The sequence below is a fragment of the Eufriesea mexicana genome, unplaced genomic scaffold (assembly GCF_001483705.2).
Source record: "Eufriesea mexicana isolate 0111107269 unplaced genomic scaffold, ASM148370v2 scaffold54, whole genome shotgun sequence".
Taxonomy (NCBI): Eukaryota; Metazoa; Arthropoda; class Insecta; order Hymenoptera; family Apidae; genus Eufriesea; species Eufriesea mexicana.
Genome location: NW_016908236.1, coordinates 534,220 through 554,973, shown reverse-complemented (window position 1 = coordinate 554,973; position 20,754 = coordinate 534,220). Strand labels below are relative to the sequence as shown.

The 20,754-nt window shown below is 40.5% G+C and overlaps 1 protein-coding gene across 1 annotated transcript in view; it reads left to right on the top strand.

Annotated features, from left to right (window-relative positions):
- spri (Src homology 2 domain-containing protein sprint) overlaps positions 1-20,754 on the top strand; it is a 47,002-nt gene that overhangs the window by 13,870 nt on the left and 12,378 nt on the right. Inside the window, exons 4-11 of the mRNA XM_017909977.1 lie at positions 6,505-6,689; positions 10,260-10,435; positions 10,571-10,666; positions 11,028-11,620; positions 11,841-12,543; positions 12,859-13,329; positions 13,921-14,065; positions 14,754-14,983. Coding sequence (XP_017765466.1) covers positions 6,505-6,689; positions 10,260-10,435; positions 10,571-10,666; positions 11,028-11,620; positions 11,841-12,543; positions 12,859-13,329; positions 13,921-14,065; positions 14,754-14,983 — 2,599 coding nt within the window. The remainder of the gene's footprint in view (positions 1-6,504; positions 6,690-10,259; positions 10,436-10,570; positions 10,667-11,027; positions 11,621-11,840; positions 12,544-12,858; positions 13,330-13,920; positions 14,066-14,753; positions 14,984-20,754) is intronic.

The following is a 20,754-nucleotide window of genomic DNA, read 5'->3' as shown; positions in this document are numbered from 1 at the left end:
ACGCTCTTATCTGCGGATCTAAAATGATACAGAAGACACGAATCGCGTTGGCACGCTGGGAATCATCGCACTCGTCCATTATTTCGTTTACAACGAATGGGATCGCTATTCGACGTTACTCTGGTCGCGATAACGTGAGATACTGCTGGAACAACGTCGTTTGTGTACACGAACGTCGACACAGTTTTCCATCAGAGTCTCCGGCCGCCTGGACTCCCGTTCTTCCGGTTCTGTTAGATAAGAACCGATCAAACTTCTCCATCTACGCGATCCGGACCCGCTTTCCACTTCCCAGCCAGAAGCATTGTTTCCATGTTGGTTATCTCTCTTCGGCACGGAGAACAATCCACGCGAACCGTGCACAGTGTTATCTGACAGGCGAGGAAGAATAGACGTCGAGGCGACCGGTCCCACATGGAAAATCGTGTCAATGCCTGGCACATCATCGCAACGTTAATTTCGAATTTTCATTCGAAAAGGTGCCGTGGAAATAAATAAATCTCTATATTTCCACGATTTCTTTTCAAATAAAAATTCGAAATTTGACTTTTTTCGATTTTTTTGACTTTTTTTCATTGTAACTCGTTTCGTGTTAACCCTGTCGATGGTTTCTACGGTGACCGGTCCCGCATGGAAAATCCTATCAATGCCTGGCACATCATCGCAATTTTAATTTCGAATGAAAATTCGAAATTTGACTTCTTTCGATTTTTTTGACTTTTTTTCATTGTAACTCGTTTCGTGTTAACCCTGTCGATGGTTTCTACGGTGACCGGTCCCGCATGGAAAATCCTGTCAATATCTGGCACATCATCGCAATTTTAATTTCGAATTTTTATTCGAAAAGTCGTGGAAATATAGAGATTTATTTATTTTTTTGATTTTTCTTTTAATTATAACTCGTTTTGTGTTAACCCTGTCGATGGTTCCTACGGTGACTGGTCCCACATGGAAAATCCTGTCAATGCCTGGCACATCATCGCAATTTTAATTTCGAATGAAAATTCTAAATTTGACTTCTTTCGATTTTTTTGACTTTTCTTTTAATTATAACTCGTTTTGTGTTAACCCTGTCGATGGTTCCTACGGTGACCGGTCCCGCATGGAAAATCCTGTCAATGCCTGGCACATCATCGTGACGTTAATTTCGAATTTTTATTCGAAAAGTCGTGGAAATATAGAGATTTATTTATTTTTTTGATTTTTCTTTTAATTATAACTCGTTTTGTGTTAACCCTGTCGATGGTTCCTACGGTGACCGGTCCCACATGGAAAATCGTGTCAATGCCTGGCACATCATCGTGACGTTAATTTCGAATTTTTATTCGAGAAGTCGTGAAAATATAGAGATTTATGTATTTTTTGACTTTTAATTATACCTCGTTTATTGTTAACCCTATTGATGGTTTCTACGCTTTTCGTATTAGGTGTTTGTTATTTCTCTTTTAATTTATGGATTAGGTTTATACTTGTACAAAATTTATGAAATTTTTGTTTTTATTCGTGTCAATAATAAGTGAATTTATTACTGGCAGAAAATTGGAAATGGAGTCTTTTGTTACGGTTGTTGTAGTAAGAATATTGTTCCCTGTAAAAGAGAACAGAGTTTGTCAATGTGGAACGAAGTTTGGAATTTTTTAGAATTTTTTGGAATATAAGTTTTTGGTAAATATCATTCTTTTTTATCCAGAACTTTTTGATTAGGCTAATTTCCACTCGAAAATTGGTTCACCGACGTCCGTGTAATTTTTAAAACGTCAGCTCTTAAAGTATTCTTATGAGTATAACTCCATAAATCTTCTTACAATACTGAACGAGATAGATCAATTTAAATAGCACTTAGGATAATTTAATCTTCGTGTCAATAACCGAGTACCTTTTTACACGTTCTCGCGTAAAAATATTATATTTTCTCAGATATTTGATCGCTAGATCGTTGATCGATAAATTTCCTGGCTATCCCTACTTCCAGTTTAGAATTTTCCAGTTTAGAGGGTAGAAAATAAACAAGTGAAAAATTGAAGGAAAATTGTCACTTATTTTCCTTCATGACAATACATTTGAGACTCGAATAATTATGCGAATAGTCCCCATTTTTGATCAGATATGAAACGACATCGACGATTATTTCGACGAGGATTAAGCGATCTTTACTCGCGTTTGCCAACGAAATTATTCCTAAGTAATAACGTTCAAATTACTTGGGAGACCGTGTCAAGCCGAGCACTCGAAAACGAGATCTGGCCTAGACGAGGAGCCATGGAGGCGAAAGCAGCAGCGAGGTCAAGATCCTCTTGGAACTGTATCAAGATGGAATCGTGGTTTCCCCGTGATAAAGCCTGTATGGAAGCAGGGTCAAGCCTCTGTCCCGTGGCTTTATGCTCGAAAACGAGATCAAGAATAGATAAAGGCTCGTGAAAAAATTAAAGATCGGGTCAAGATGGAGTAACGACTCGAACGGTGATAAGAATCGCGACGAGGAAAATGGCGAATCGAGACCGGGTCGAGTGTCTCTTTTAACGTGGGATCGATTGGTCCCCGATCTACGCTCTGCTGGAGAAAGTCCCGTGATCCCCTGAATCCAATTAATTTAGCCGGCTCGAAGTATGACGGACTCGAGCTTAGGTATATTATTACATAGGCTGTGTGGCATAACTCGTCCATGACGAATAAAATATATATTCAAAACAAAATGTTTCCAAAGAATATGGAAATCTTGTTCATATTTTTCACTTTTTTAATTAAATATCTATGAAATACCTTTCATATCATCGTTTTCAAGAATAATTGTACACTGATTATGTGACTTATTCTAATTACATTTGGGTAATTCAAGATTTTTCCGAAAAACATATTTTCTTTTTTATTTTTTTAATTAGATATATAAGGTATGAAATACCTTTTATGTCACCGTTTAGAAGAATAACTGAGCACAGGTTATGTGATATATTCTAGTTACATTTAGGTAATTCTGGCGACGATTCGATAGCAATTAAAATATTCCACGAATATAACAAATTTATGCTAACTACAGGATCTACCGATCGAACATAATGTTCTATTTGTGATATTTTATTTTTACAATTTTTAAAAAGGTACAGTAGCTTTTGACGAAAATAGTAGTGACTTTTATTAAAATATAAATACAATTATGGCTAAAGGTTCTTGGCTAAATGGAATAATAGTTATTCTTTCATTATTTTCTCCCCGATAATAAACGAAGATTAAAATTATTTTCTCGGTTTTAAATTTCGGGTGAATTGGGAAATTTAAAAACCTGAAGTCTGCTATTCGGTCTACCCTATAAGAGGCACCACCAGAACAGACGATTCACGCACTCGCATAAGAGACCCCACGAACCTAAATCACGTACCAAAACTGTAATACCTGTAATAAACAAGTCCTGCAAATAATCCCACGATGTAACAAAATAGTTACCGAATTCTCCCCGAAGCTGCACGAGAACCAAAGCCACTCGGATTAAAAAGAGCGCGTGCAACCCCTCCGCGACATCCACGAGACCACCCCAATCGATGTCCCGGGGCCGACGAGGATGGTCCCGTACCCAGTCACTTTCCAGCGATTCTTTCATAGCGAGCGGTACTTTTTCCACTCTCTTTTCCAACGAATAACGGAAAACTGCCGGGGCTTGGCGCGCGACGGTGTAATCAGCGGGGGTGGAACGGCAGCGAACGAGCCGTGCCATTGTGGCTGCATTGTTTTCCCGCTGGCTCATTGTTTTCCAGCTTTGTTAATCGTCCCCCGGCTGCCCCCGCGGCCGCGGACGAATTGCGCCGGCCGAAAAACAATGCGGCTCGCAATTACTTCTCCATAGACGAGACTGCACCCCCGCGCCACCCCCGCCATGTCGAAGCGCGATGGTGATTGCGCGAAACGGCGTATCCGCGGAGATGGAGAGGGCTGCGAGCTGAAATTATCGCGACCAGCGCGGATGGATGGAATCCTGGACGAGTGGATGAGTGCGTGACGATGGCTGCGGGGGTTGCAATCGCAAGGGAGAGGGAAGATTGGAGTTTTTGAAATTATTTCCTCTCTATGACGGTGATTTTTATGGAGGCGTATTTGTCGCTGGAAGCAGAGGGATGAAATGATGGGAGAGAAGTGTACGGATGGATTTTTGAAATTAAGATTGGGTACTTAACCGGACCAGGTAACAAACCAGGTACGTGGTTGGTCCGTGATGAGAACGGGATCATTAATCTTCTCGAATCTTTTAAACACGTTTAAGAAATTAAGTAAATTAGTCAGATGTATGTGCTGATGCGTGACGAGGACAGGATCATTAATTTTCGATATACGTATCTTTTAATTTTAATTTACATGTGATACGATGATCGTCAAGGCAATTTTTCTCGAATCTTCTGATTTACGGTTGAAAAATTAAGTAAATTTTGGGGAATTTTCGACTTGGAATTGAAAATGTAGAAAAGGGAGCTACTTTTGTGAACCAGACTTCGTATAACACTGAACCTACCACGATCAAATGAAAGAGAAATAGAAACTTAGAAAAAGTAGAATAACGAGAGACATTGGAAAATATTTACACATATACTGCACAAAAAAGAAAAAATCGCAAAGATAATATCGAATGTAGAATTTCTGTCGATAATTTTACAATTATGGATTGAAAAAATGATTAATTTAAAATCGGTGATTTAATTCCTGATAGGTTCGAAAAGAATAGGGAGCAGAACTTTCGATAGCCATCCCTGAAGCACTCGCGAGTCAACCAATAGCTGCACTTGTAACACCAATCACGTGACCGATCACGCGCACCTTAACAAGCTGAAATTAGGTTAGGTTTGAGTCGGAAAGGAAGTAGATTTTTCCCAGCTTTTATAATTCGAGGAAAAGGCTTGGAAAAATTTGCAAGGAATCGTGCAATAAAACCTAAGCAAGAATTCGAGTCGAGCTTGGCGAAATCAAACCTCGAACACGACTCTCATTTAGACCCCGTTTCCCCGACAGAGGGACAAAGGGGAAAAGCATCGATTCAGAGATTAAAACAAACTCTGCCTCCGGCGGGGAGTTTTTGTCCCGCCAAAAAAGGAAAGAAAACGAGCGGAGAGAAACGGGTCGGCGCATAAAGAAGCTTGGCCTCTTCCTGCCTTTCTTCTCCGTAGCTTTGTCTCCTTTTGCCCCGGCGAACGTCAGTCGGCGAACCGAGCGCCTCTATCGACGCGGACGTGGATTTCCGGCTGAGGAAAAGCGACGGGGAATTATGCAACGTGTTTTATGTGTCGCGGTTTTACGCGCTGTTCCAGCGAGCTTTTCCTCCTCCCGAAGCAACAGCGGTTATTCTTTCCTAGAGACAGCAGGATTCGGAAATTTATGGAGCGAAATGGGAACGAGCAAGCCTTTCCTTTTCCCTTCCCCTTTGCTGCGTAGAATGTGTATTTATGTGGAGATCCGGGTTGAGCTATTTAAATGACTCTAAGTGAGGATAAATGTACCCCAATAAGTGTTTTTATTACAAATAAGCTTCCACGAGTAAGTTTCGGCGGTCTCAAGACGGTTTTCCACTTAACTCACTAGCGCCACCACGGCCCATATCTACGATACGTGTCTATCGTAAGTGTCGTATATATCGTTGAATTATTTCCCAATTTTACCAATGTAATCCTGCGATTTTCTTCTTACTACGTATGTTGCAATCTCACTGTTTGCACAATATCTTTTTCAGAAATTATTCGTGAAATGATAAAATTTGATTTAAAAATATTTCAGCATCAAAATAAAATTGTGAACAGCCCCTTTCCATACTTTAACACGTTGACTGCGAACTACGAGATATCTCGTAGGTTATTTCCTTGCCCAAGATGCCTACTACGAGTTATCTCGTCCCTTCATTATTCGCCATATTTCTGCAGCTACGAGGAAACCCGTAGTATAACTGAAGTACAATTCAAAAAGAAAAAGTTTATACAAGTTTATTCGCGCAGAATAATATTTTTATTTGCGATCATTTTTAAAACAATCTTGCACTCCAACTACGATAATTCGTAACATGTTTTTCTTCAAGAAAAAACATTTTTTAAGCTTTTTGATCATTACTATGTACTATAAATAAAGTGTTTGATAATATAACATAATATAACATAACATAATCGAATCAAAGTTGCGTGGCAGTCAACGTGTTAACGAGTCTGACTCGTGATGAACCTTTTGGCCCAAACGTGAATATCACGGGCCAGACGCGTGAAGTGAAAATCGGCCCCAACGTGAACATCACGAGCCAGACTCGTGGATATATCGCACGTAGTTACATTTGTATGTACATAAGCGATAAGAATGGCGGAGAATATTTGATTAGAAAGGATACGAGGTGAAAGCTAGTGTAAAAGATTGGCACACTCACCGACGCAAAATGTCCGCAGGAGGCACCGGTCAGTGTGGCTGGACTGGTCGGTGAGCCAGGTGCTTGGACTCGGGTTAAACGTTGGAAAGGTCGGCGCGTTTCTGATTTCCTCTTCGTGTTTCTAGAACTTCGTGGTCCGACAGTCGAGTCAGAGCGACACGATGGCCCTGTCCGTGCGGCTGCCACCAGGAAAGGGACCGTACATCGAGCACTACCTGATCCAAGCCAACAAGGGGAAGCTGAGCTTGGAGACCAGCGAGAACAGGTTCGACAACATCCCCTCGCTGATCGCCCACTATTCTCAGTGCTGGTGAGTGGCCTCTCTTCGCGTTCGCCTTCCACTCCACCGGATACCATCTTGTCTTCTGCTACCTCCGCTATCGCCACTTCCTTCCTCGCCATTTATTTGCTACCAGTTCCTTCTCGACTTCGGCAAAAATCTCCACCAATCTGCCCTTTCGATCTTCGCCGGGTATCTGCTCCTAAAGTTTCCTCGCAGTGTAGAGGTACCGGAGTAGATCTCCGGAGTATCGGGTGGACGACGAAAATGATGCACGATGGACGCAGAAAGGGTAAACTGCCTCTACTCGAGGGCGCGGTATCCTGGAGAATATTCGAAATTGTATGGAAAGTTTTTAAGCTTCGATGGGATGGGTAACGATACGATCTCTGGTGTATTTTATGGGATAGCGAAGATAGTGCGTGGTGGGTGCTGGCAAAGAAGCTTCTACTCGAGCAAAGTGTCCTGAGGAATATTTTAAACGAGATGGAAAATTTTGAAACTCGGATGGGATGGGTAACGATACGATCTCTATTGTATTTTATGGAGAGAGAAGGTAGTGCATAGTGGGTAGTGAAAAGGAAGCTTCTACCGTGCTGAAAAATATACTAAATATCGTGGAAAATTCTCGAAGCAGAATAAGGTAACTAATAGACTTTCATTTAGCAAGATACGATCTCATAAGTGCATCTCATAAATCGCAATACGCGTGTAATGTAATCCACGATGCATGTTAGGAAGGAAAGATCTAAATAGAAAAGTACGATTCCTCGTATATCCCATACACGAGAAAAATAATACACAGTGGATTGTAACAATCGGAATAAATTTTCTAAATATTCTAAATTAATTAAAAAATTCTAAAAATTTAATATCGCATTAAATATCCTAATTATTATATTACAAGAATTAGAAGAATTAAATACTATAGCTAGGAATAACACCCCTAGTGAATCCTATGCCTAATAAAAATAATACAAATTGGTAAACAGCGATAAAAGCATCCCAAATATCACGAAAAGGAGTTCAAAAAATTGCATCTGTATAATAACCAATAAACGATACATAATACAAATTGGTAAATGACAACAAAAGCATCCCAAATATCACAAAAAGAAGTTCAAAAAATTGCATCTGTATAATAACCAATAAATTTCCTGTCATTCACCCTTCCAACGAGATAATACAATGTCCCGACACCCATGAGACACCCCCCTGATACAAACACAGGGAACCATGCAACCACGACAGTACCTCGACTCCCTTCAATTATTCAACTACCACAGAATCGATAATAAAAATTTTATCACAAAATTAGTAGTCTGTGAAATAATAATATAATAGTAGAAAGTAAAAATTAACTTGGATTTGAAATTTCGTCGAGTTAACTGTACCCCTGAAAAAAACAGAATCGATAAAAAGAATTTTATCACAAAATTAGTAGTATGTAAAATAATAGTAGAAAGTAAAAATTAACTTGGATTTGAAACTTCGTCGAGTTAACTGTACCCCTGAAAAAAACAGAATCGATAAAAAGAATTTTATCACAAAATTAGTAGTATGTAAAATAATAGTAGAAAGTAAAAATTAACTTGGATTTGAAACTTCGTCGAGTTAACTGTACCCCTGAAAAAAACAGAATCGATAAAAAGAATTTTATCACAAAATTAGTAGTATGTAAAATAATAGCAGAAAGTAAAAATTAACTTGGATTTGAAATTTCGTCGAGTTAACTGTACCCCTGAAAATAAAATCGGGGACCATGATTGCAGAATCATGGAAAATATAAAATTCACGATTCCCAATAGATCACCACCATCGACTCTATCTAACCATACCGATCCCGTTGCACCGAAACTCAGGTACTGAAACAAAGATCGTACCGATAATTAGCCAGAGCGTGCAGTAGACGGTGATCGGTAGCGTTGCATAATTTATCGAATTCCTCGAGCATGCGAGTCCACGCGGTGAAGCCGATCCGCGAGGTGAAAGTCGTAGCATGATCGTGTCCGAGGATAATTTAGGCGACTAATGGGAGCTCTGGAAAGCTGGGTTCGCGCTATTAAGCCCCGGTTTTCGTGATAATCGACGGGCCGTTTTTCCTTTTAACGGGCCGATTAATGATTCATGAACGTTCCGCCCGTTTACCTGCTATCATTCCACCGATCCGTTCCAATAACGCGGTAATCGTTCAGAGCTACTCGCTTTTCCTCGTCTCCTTCCTCTTTTCTCTTTCCACGCAGGAGTTGGAAGGTGCAGGACGCCTCGCGAATCATCCGAGTGTCTAATGACTGTCATCCAAGTGTCATCGCCGATTTCCACCCGATGACAGGAATACTGGCACGATTTAGGTTAATTACCGAATTACCATACGTTTAGGAAACGAAACGTGCGTTAGGAAAACGTGTGAAATTAGGATCCATCCCAGTTGCGAAATTCCATCGATCCTTTCGACTGACACCTTGCTCTAGGGAATGAAAATCATTCGGGATGATGAAGCACGGATGAGAGGGATAGCAGTAGAAAGTATAGTGGAAAGCAACTGTTCCAGTATCAAATTATTTGCTAGCTATTTGCTAGGTTAAAAATGAAAAATAAGAGCTTCGTTTCTGTCCTATGGAGTATTTGGAAATTTAGGGTTGTCGAATTTTGCTTCCTCGAGAAATTTTACAGATTCTACAATAGATCTGTAATTTACGACAAAATTACCGATCTTCGAAAATTTGGAATTTGAAAATCGAGATTTATTAAATGAAAAATAAAACTTTCCTGTCTTATGGAGTATTTGGAAATGTAGGGTTGAGGAATTTTACAGATTCTACAATAGATCTGTAATTTACGACAAAATTACCGATCTTCGAAAATTTGGAATTTGAAAATCGAGATTTATTAAATGAAAAATAAAACTTTCCTGTCTTATGGAGTATTTGGAAATTTAGGGTTGAGGAATTTTGAAGATTCTACAATAGATCTGTAATTTACGACAAAATTACCGATCTTCGAAAATTTGGAATTTGGAAATTGAAATTTATTGAATGGTCGATCCTTCAAAGAATCTTGGAAATCTAGAGTAAATTCGTAATAAAACTACCAACTTCTAAGGTGTACCCGAATATATATATATATATATATATATATACCTGTAGATAATAATAATAATTAAAGTATCATAACAAAAATAGAGAATGCGTATATCCGCAGTATTCTATCATTGAGACTAAAATAAAAATCGAAATGAAAAACATTCTTTTCCATAAAAAGAATGTGATACATGCTAGTAGAAATGCAGTGACATGTCATTTACGTTATCTTCCCGAAGAACGCGTTATAAAACGTTGATTTTTATCACCTTTGATTTTTCCAAAAGGAACATGCTTTTGATAATCATAAAAATTGCGGTAAAAAGGAAGATTCTGAGACCAGCTATTTTAACTGGTCGAGTAGTCGTTAACCGGTACGCGCTTCGAACCAAGTGCCTCCATCAGACGCTCCTCCTTGGCTCCATTAACGATTCGGTTATCCTACCGTCTCGATTAGCTTCGGGCCAGCCTCTTCACCGCTAATTCGCTCTGATTTATCTGTTTCCCTTGGTCGGAGCAGTGACGAATTACCGGTCCAATTGACACTGCCAAGGGCGATGCGCGAGGCCAAGAATAGACAGCAGCTCTCCTCCTTGGCACTTCTGGGTCAGGAATTCTGGAGATACCCGATGGCGAACCCGAAGCCACCGGAGAGCAGCAGCAGCAACACGTCTAGCTTGAGCAGTTTCCGGGGTGGTAAGTTGGAAAATGGATCACGTGATTTTTCTGTAAAATAAAGCAAAGTAAAGTCTAGTGTTCGTTGTTAGAAGTAATGACAATGACAGATGTTGGTCCGTGTTCGTTGATATCTATACTTCTCGTTTGTTTCAGGTAACAATAACTTGAATAACAACAATAACAATATTCATACGCCGACGACGGAGAGTATCGTGCTGAATTTGGCGCCCATTTCGTCACACGATACACGTGAGTGACTTAGAAATTAAGTTAGAACTGAGATCCTTTTGTCATCGTCAGAGCAGAGACTCGTGTTTAATTGGACAGAGTAGTAGAAGAAGACGAGATAATTTTTCCTCAAATAAAATGTCTAAAAAGATACCTTGAAACGTTCTTAAAGCAGGAAGCATGTACCTACTGAAATACCAACACAGTTAAAGGAAAAAGGAACGTGTACCAAATAAGAAAACAAGCCCAGTCACCTAGAATCCACGTCCAGCAATAACTTTCCTGTCAACTACTACCCAATGAATCTTCCGTCCGAAACGAAAATAAGAACTATCCACGTACCAAAAATAATTCCTCATCGTCGCTTTATTTTCGTGTGCAGGAAGCTCGTCGCCTACAGCCGCCGTGACAACGACGACGTTCGCCTCGTCGTTGCCTCGACAGCCTCGGCCAACGCCACCGAACACCCTCAACCTGACAACCTTCAACGAGCCTCTGGACCTAAAGAAGGAGAAGATCTCGCCAGGCGACAAACTGTCCCAGAAGCTGATCTCGCCTAACCTGGTGCAGAGCGTCCGTTGTCCCTCCCCCGTGGTGCACAATGTGGAAAGCAACGTACTGAGTCCTGTCCACGACACCAAAGTGAGCTTCGAGTCGAAGACCACGGCTGAGACGTCGAAATCGACGGTGGTAGAGCTGTCCAGGACCAGATTCTCCTCCGTCAGCACCTCCATGACAAACTTCCATCAGAACGTGTCGACGTTCAATAATCTCTCCTGCACCACGTCACCTGTGCTGCCAGAGATCAGGAATATCATAGCTGAGAATCATACTCTGGGGCAGAACGTGAAGACACCACCTCCACCGCCTCCCAGGTGGGCCAAGCCAGGCCTGGGACAGAATCAGAACAACTTCACCGTCACTACCACTGTCACGTTCAATGTGAACCACACGAATGACGTCAGTAGTTCACAGGTGACTGTTGGGAAAGGGTTTCCTATGCGACTGATAACTCTTAGACTAAGAAACTTTGCCAAATGTACTCCTCTTCCCTGCTTACTGTACCACCGATTCGTCTCTGCCCAGTAATTCCCTAGACCCTCGCGTCTGTAGTGCTGTGCAATACAGTTTGGCGAAGCTTATACTCCTTTGTTCTATCGTCTCCACTGCTAATTTGCTGGTTTCCCCCTTTCAGAACACCCCATCAGACCCCAACACCTCTCTACTGAGCCCCCAGAGTGCCACATCGAACAAGTCTCTAACGTCGAACTTCTCCGTGAAGTCTCCCTTGTCGCCGACGACTCCAGTGCTCTCTCCGATGTCGAAGCTAGTCCCGAACACGGGTGCCAAGACACCCAACGTCCTCTCACCGACCACGCCATCCAGCACGAGCAAGTCAAAACGGAGGCGAGACAGAGAAGCCCGGAAAAACTCGCAGCACTATCAGGAATCAGACATCCTGGAGTCGTACTATCGGAGCTCGCCAGGGGACAAAATCTCCGACTACGAGGACATATGGAACACGACCGACCAGTCGAACCATTCCACCTGGTCGCCGAACGACAAGCTCGCGCGGAATGACGTACCGGCGAACCCTCAGGACCGGTTGAGGAACTCGAACGACCGGCTGATGGTCCCGGATAGAGTTGTGAATCCAGCCGAGAGGAATTTCAACGAGCGACTGGCGACGAACGAGCAGCTGATCGTGAGGAACGACAGGATGATCGTCAGAAACGATAAGTCGATTGGGAACGAGAAGTTGAGTTACAAAGAGATGACCAGCCCGGAGTTTAGCAGCTTCAAGCCTGTCCAGGAGGCGAAACCTGTGGAGCATCATAACAACGGATCGCCGGAGGAAACGGGAATGGGGAGGAGACCTGACCTGTTGTCCCGAGTTTGTGAGTGTTTAGCGGTGAATTAGCTTATCTAGATAGCCGATCACTCTCTTGATATATGAAAAATAAAATGTCAAAGTAACTGGTTTCCTCTGTTCAGAGGAAATCGGTCATCTCTGTGTCGCTCGTTTTATTTCACTGATTAGAGACTATTAGATGAAGAATGATCCTCTTAACGACCAAATCTTTGATCCATGGGAAGTGACATATCAAACTAATTGGTATTCTCTGATCAAGGAATAGTAATTCTTTTATTCGGTTACTGCAGAGGAGCCAATTTTAAAGCTTCTAATACAGAGTTCTCTGTTTTTCAAGCAGGCAGCGCAAATTCCTTGAACAGCCCCAGCACAGTGACACCTCCCAGGAACAAGCTAGGCTTGATGCTGGCCAAATCAGAGAGCAACAGTCCCCTGACACCGGAGTCGAAGCAGGGTAGTCCCTTCTACGCGGAACCGGCGGATGCCATAGCGCAGAACGCAGCAATAATACCAAGAAGACGACCTAGGAACAATCCAGCAACGAACAAGTACCGGCACAGCGAGCCAGGATGGCTGCAGACACCCGTAGGTGCAAATTCTAACCAGCTGCATCCAATCGACTGGGAAGAGACAGAGGAAACGGAAGACAAGACGCCTCTGATCTCTTCCTCTGTGGATAACCTGGCCAAGAGGCTCGGCACCAAAGAAACAAAGAAGATCCCGCGTGCCAAGCCTGTGCAACCTCCAAAGATCAGGACTAAGGTGTTCAATGACACTTCCTGGGCTGTGGATTCTAGCTGGGAATTTATCGGTGAGCTATAGCCGGCGTACTTTTATCGATAACCTGTCATCAATAACCTCTCCTGCATGTACCATTGAGAGAATTGGAGAAACTGATCCGTATGCTACCTTATTCCCAGTACAACTGCATGAAATCCTCAAGTACGAGAAAAACAAAGTGCAAGAGTCAGGAGACGCTTATCCTCGCAATCATATGTCAATCGCTATATCCCCAAACTCAACGACACTCGATCAAAGTAACTCTTGAGGAGCAAGAAAGACTGCGAACCGAGGTACGATCTAGCTTACTGCCAACTCTTTGTTTATCGATCTTTATCGATAAGTCAAATCATCACGGATCGGCCTCGTGTAAAACCTACTCTGGCAACGACTCGTATAATACAATCTAATCTCCACTCGAGAGAGCTTGGAAAACGTCGAACGAATTGGTATACCCGATCGGTTATCTCGCAGCTTTACGAGGCGCAATCTCGTTCACCGATATCCCTGCGAACTATAGCGAAAATTCATTGAAAAGTCGAGTTGCTTCCTCCCCAAACGACGAATAGAGGGAATAGGTCGATAGGGGCAACGATAATAACCTCTGATAACGCTTGCACAGGCAACGAGGGGGACGACTGCGAGCCGGACTACGACTGTGATGCGGATTACGAGGGCGACAACGTGGCCAGAAAGTTTCCGGACGAGGAGTGCGACAGGGACGTTGTTGGGAACACTTTGACCGTTCAGAGTATCATCCTCCAACGGTGAGTTTCCAGCCAGGTCCATTCACTCTTCTCTGGCTCTGTTTCGTGTGCGATCGTTATTGACATTGCCCAGTGCGTCGCTGATAATGGGCGTTGTTTGAATGAAGGAGAAAATTCGGATGAAGGGGTCTCTCCTTTGACACGTTGCCTGGCGGCAAGCCAATTCTACGGGCTGTTTCATTTATTAAGAACCTAGAACAATGGAATATCTCGCAGGGATCAAAATTATTAGAAAAATTAAATATAATTGAAATAATATAATTGGAAAAGTATCTGAGTATAATTAACTAAGTATATGAGTGTAATGATGACAGAGGTGTCAAAGTTAAGCTAATCTTTTATCAAGAGTGAAACTCTTGCCAAATATTGCTTAAATTATTTAGTTAAATTAGTAAACCTAGCTTTTGGTAATCTTGGCAATAGCAATGGCCACCACGACGCCATTAATATTAGATTATATAATTACTTTGATATAATTGGCAGCCTGTGGACAATACAAAATTAAATTCCTTCTTTAAATGTTATGTTTTCCACTTCTGAGTGATTTTTAGTAATGCATGACACTGTCAAAATTGAACAAATTTTAAAAAAGAGGATGATATCTGGATAAAAGAGGACTTGGAAGAGTTAAATATCGATTGAAACAATTTTTAACAATTTTGTTTATGTATTTTGCTGCATCTGATAGGTACCCAGAGCTGTTGAAACCGCCGGACACGTCGGAGTCGCTGTACAGCGACAGGAACTCCTCGTACGACAACGTCGAGAAGAGGAACGAGAGGGAGGAAGCTGGAGACAGCAGGAAGGACCAAACCTATGACTCTTCCGAGTGGGAAACGCCATTGGAGACGGACGAGAGTGACGTAGAGAGAATGAAGAGGAACAAGAGCTTCAAGGAGCGTCTGGACCCTCTTCTCTGTAAGTCAGCCTATCTATATTTACCTTATCCCTTAAGAAAATTGTATCACATAAGAAAAACAAAATCCTAGTAAACTAAAGATAGAAATTTAGAAGATTAACGTAGGTCAGTGCTCCTTAAAGAGTACAAAAAGTACGTAGAAATTGGAAGGAACGACAGGAAAATATGAGCATCGAGAAGATAAGAATATAAGAAGAAAAAGGAGCTAGATACAAGATAAAACTTCAGAAGTACACGAGTTTAAGAAGCGTAATAAATGTCGGTATTCATTATGCTAACAGATTGCACAACAGCTGCTTATCCAATAAAGTTCACGGCCGATAAGTAATGCAAATTCCTCGCCTCTGTACTCAACTGCTGATCAATTCTTACATACCAATCACAAAACATTTCCTCTGGATCCCATCTAGATCTTTTAATTCCCAATCTCAAAACAATCCTACTGATTAATTCCCAAACCTAACCAACTCTCTGTCACAATAAATACGTATCGAAGAATAGGGTCCAGTCTCTCTGCAAAGTACAATTAACCATGAAAGGAGCCATAACACGAGTCTAAGCCGAAGAGTCTAAGCTTCCTGCAGCCAATCGATCCTGATTATCATAGATACACGCAAACTTAGGATTCTACATTAAAATCCTGTTGGACTCTGCCCCGATTGACATCCTGAAACTGAAATTCGAATCCTTCGACCTCGTCAGACCTCATTCCAACAAGCCCATCGATCCTGCGTGCACCGTGCTATTGAAACTGGATCATGGACGAGGATCTATCGACTATCTATCGACGTTCTATCGACGTTCTATCGACGTTCTATCTATTCCTCGACGACTGTCAGCAGAGGCTGACTCAGAGAGTCGTCGAAGTGCATTGCCACGCAAGTGCATCGGAAATCACGCGGAGAAGGTCACGACGCGGATGACACAAGACTATCGATAGCTGAGAATCGAGCAGCGGATGTGTCACGCAAAAAATGTACCATTATCGACTGTCCTGAACGAAAACGACGCTCGGTATGAACGTGACGTAGCGACGACCCGATTAGAAGTAATCGTTGAAGAAGACGGTCGTGGTAAACACGGTCATGGTTCCCGTGTTCCGATTTCGACGATCGTTTCGCTAAATAGATAGTGCGTTTGTCGTTATGCTAATCGTCACTCTCGTTTCTCGTCGAGATAAGTCGTTCCGAGATGAGATGATCTTTGTCTGCGATGCAGATGTCAGGGAAGTGTTAGTGCCGAGGTTTCTTCGTGGTTATTGAGGATTTCCGAGGCGTGTATCGGTATTGGTGTATACTAACCTAGATTGCTCAGACATGGTACTAGCTCTATGGTAGGAGATGGGAATTTGTTGTACAGAATTGTTATACTGACACACGCAGCTTCGTCACGATAGATAAAGAAGCAGGGTCTCTAGAGATCCCGTTACCGTTTCACGAGGGTTAATCGAGAAGTCGATATAGCTGGTTTTAGACGTTTTCTTCTGTGTAATTATAATTACTGAAAACATGCTGCTTTGATAAAGCTAATTTTAACTTTCCTTTGAGCAGGGAATAATAAATGTGTGTTATACTCCTGTTTATTTTCGTTGTACCGTTATCATTGTACTGCTGCTTACGACTTTGTAATTGTCGTTTGTATCTGGTATATTTATAGCTCCATTAAATATTAAAATGGCTAGGAAATTACTAGAAAATTGCTAAAAAATTACTGGAAAATTACTAGAAAATTTGAGAGTTGAAAAATTATATCGCGAAATAAATAAGGGTGGTTATTTCGAAATTTGGAAATAGGGTGAGAAATTAGGGTAATCGAGATGTGGAACAGTATAAAAACAGAGGATGGAAATTAAAGACTTGCTATTCGGATAAAATACTCATCGTCATGAATATTTACGAGCGTTCATGCATAATTAATGGATTAACAGGAATTAATTGATCCAGACAGACGAACTGTAAACCTCTCCTACCAGAATATTGAATATTTATGATAACAAGGAATAGGGAACAATTTTTCCAGCGCGTTATTGTCCAAATTTTCCCGTTTACGGTAAATTTCCCTCGTCACGGAACAATGGCGACGCCTCGAAGAACGGACAACCATAACACGGGACAATAAAACGGCATAACGGGAGCGGGCAGAATTTTTACCTGAAATTCGGGAAATTGCTCGACCGCAGGTACCTCGGTTTTTCCACCCTGCGAATTTTAACGCAGTGGAATATTCCCAAAAATCGTGGGGCTCGACGTCGAAAACAATGGAAATCGTAGAAATCGCGTAGAAAAATAAACGAAAATAAAATGAATAAAATCAATAAATAAATTAATAATAAACTGGTTAAATTACTGCGATATTTCAGGAATATCGTTTTTCCTCGGTCTAAAATTACACAAAGCTATCGCGTTTCTGCGGACTTGTGAGAACAAAAGATTTAATAATAGTCGAGCTCTCTTGCACAAGAGAAACTATAGATTATGGTTGAATCGCGAGATAAAAGGTGCGTTTATCTGCGTGGAAATTCTTGAAAACGCGTAGATATCGAAGATTATCGAATTCTTTTGTATCAAGCACAGACATCTAAAATTATTCTGTCGATAGCAATTGTTTCGCAACAATCCATGCAATATTTACGATCTTTAAATAGTATCGCAGATTCACTATACCGCGATTATCTCACAATAAGAAAAATCCTTGATCATCTACTTCTAATGGGACTCCGAGAATTCAAAATTCGCAATAAATCGCAATAAATCGGCAAGAAAATTAAGAAAATCGACAATGAACCGTTTCACTATAGTTTCGTAATAGTTTCACGATCATGCTCGTGATGATTACAATGTCTGTACGATAATTTATCAATTTATTAGGATATTTATATAACGACGAAGACGATTTCCAAAAATTCGAAATTAATTACTTTTTAATCCTAATGAACCACGCGTAAAGTTAGCGAAATTAGTGAGACGAGTACAGAGGGTGAAGTATAGGTAATTGTCGGAATTTATTTATCGACGATGCATAAACAAAGAAAGAAATGGCGGAGGCACGTGCGACGACTGCATCGACGAAAACAGAAATGTTTTGTCTCGATGTCGACGTAACGCGCATGGCGGAAATGACTTTATTATCCTCTTGATACAAGCTGTGATCGTGATACGGTTATCGAGACGCCTCTGCAGCGTGTATCTTGCTAAAAATTCCTCAGCGTACTACGCTTCCATCGGCATCGTATCCTTGTTACCCCGATTTTTCCCGAAATTATCTCGCTCGAATGTGGATCATCGAAGCTGTGAAGTCACTATTCTACGCGTTCGTCAAAGAAACGTAATTGCGCTATAATTAGACTAACAAGTGTTTACAGAAACGCGTGTATAAAGAGGATTTTGCAAAAAGGCAAACTATTTCTTTGTCGAAAAGATATCTCGATATCACGATATTCTGGAATAGTACATTTGGTACATGGAGTATATAATATATTAATAAATTTATTATTAATAATAAATTAATTATATCGAATGGCCCAAAATTCTCGCAAGATTTGAATTTCGCGCCATTTGTATAATAAAACATTGTCAACAAAAAGAAGAAACAGCGTGACAGTTGAAGTTGAGCATTATTAAAAATGGAGAACAATGCGTCTTCATTGTTAAGCAATATTTGCAATTTTTATTTATTAATCTGTCTTTTCTATCCAAATTACTTGCGTGAATTTTGAGACACCCTATATATCATATATAATGAAATATTGTATATAATTTCGAATATTCGTTTAATTTATTTTTCTGTATTCATAACACATAATTATTTACATTTCTTTTATCCATCTCACTATACTCTTCCCCGAAAGATTATTATACGCGAAAATTCTGCGTAAATATGGCGCTCTCGAAAACTACGCCACGTTTCCAACGACACTATCTCTACCATTATCCAACAGTACAGTAACTTGGGAAAAAGCGAGGGATGACAAAGTAGCAAAGATAACGGAGAAAAAACAAAGGAACCAGACAAAGTACATTACACAGGCCAATGAAAGTAAACCATGCATAATGGCCACTGTAATCGCCGATAGAAAAGAATGGTCATTTGAAAAAGAAGAGGAACGAGATACAGATGCGTCGTAAAATGGTAACAAAGTCGATAAACCTCGCGGATATACGGACACAAAGTAGGGAGTACGTTTCAGATGGATCGTGGCAGATATCTCCATACGTCTGGTCCAACAGACAGTGGAACCTGAGGTTCACGTGAACAGAGGTTCACGTGAAAAACAATGAATCGAAATCGCGATCTGTCGCATGGAAAATACCCTCGTTTCAATAGATCAGTCTTCGTCGTTAATTGTCTTCGTCTACTTCGCTTCTCTTTGTTCCTGCCTCCTTTTGTCATCGACGTTTACGATACCTGGCCACTCGAGGGCTTCATTGGAAAAGGGTAGTGGAATTTTTCCACTCGATTTCCTTCCCCACTCGAACTTTTATTATCGCAAATTTATAGGAAGGAGAATTTCAAGTGAAGTTACGAATTTTTTGGGAATTGGGTCGGATGAAATTTTGGAAAATTTGGGTCTCTCGGATTGAGGCTCTTATGTCTCCTGTACAGTGCTGTATAGCGCGTGTGCTTGGGAAATATTGAATGTTAATTTTCTCCATAACGAAGATTCGAAGGATAAAGTTTTATTCTTTATTTTTAATTTGCTTTTTCATGTAGAGTCATCTTCTCTGCCATTTTATCACCGATACTAGTGTATTATGGTGCCCATATGTGTATATAAGTTATAGCTAAGTGTGGGTGTGCTTGGGGAATATTGAATATTCATTTTCTCCATAACAAAGATTCCAAGTTTTATTCTTTATTTTCGATTTGCTTTTTCATTTAGAATTACTCTTTACGCCATTATTCCACTGATACTCGTTTATTGATGGTCTCCATAAATCTAAATCATAACTAAGTGTATGTGGACTTGGTGAATATTCAACGTCGACTTTGTCAATAACGAAGATTCCAAGGATTAAATTTTATTCCTTATTTTCGATTTGCTTTTTCATGTAGAATTACTCTTTACGCCATTATTCCACTGATACTCGTTTATTGATGGTCTCCATAAATCTAAATCATAACTAAGTGTATGTGGACTTGGTGAATATTCAACGTCGACTTTGTCAATAACGAAGATTCCAAGGATTAAATTTTATTCCTTATTTTCGATTTGCTTTTTCATGTAGAATCACCCTCTCCGCCATTGCACCACCGATACTCGTGTATTAATGGTCCCCGTAGATCTAAGTTATAGATAAATGTATGTATGCTTGATGAATATTCAACGTCGACTTTGTCGATAACGAAGATCCAAAGGATAAAATTTTATTCTTTATTTTCGATTTGCTTTTTCATGTGGAATCACCCTCTCCGCCATTCTACCACCGATACTCGTGTATTGATGGTCTCCATAAATCTAAATCATAACTAAGTGTATGTAGACTTGGTGAATATTCAACGTCGATTTTCTCCATAACGAAGATTCAGAGGATAAAATTTTATTCTTTATTTTCAATTCGTTTCTGCATATAGAATCACCCCCTTTCTGTATTACCGTTGCTGGAACACCCTGTATATATTATAAAATTGGTTATAGATTAGACAATTTTATAGTATTATATGTAAAATATTGTGATATTATATTATACATAATACTATAGAAAAATTGCAGAAAATGAAATATAATAAAACGATACTAATAGATTATAAAATTAGAATATCAACAATACAA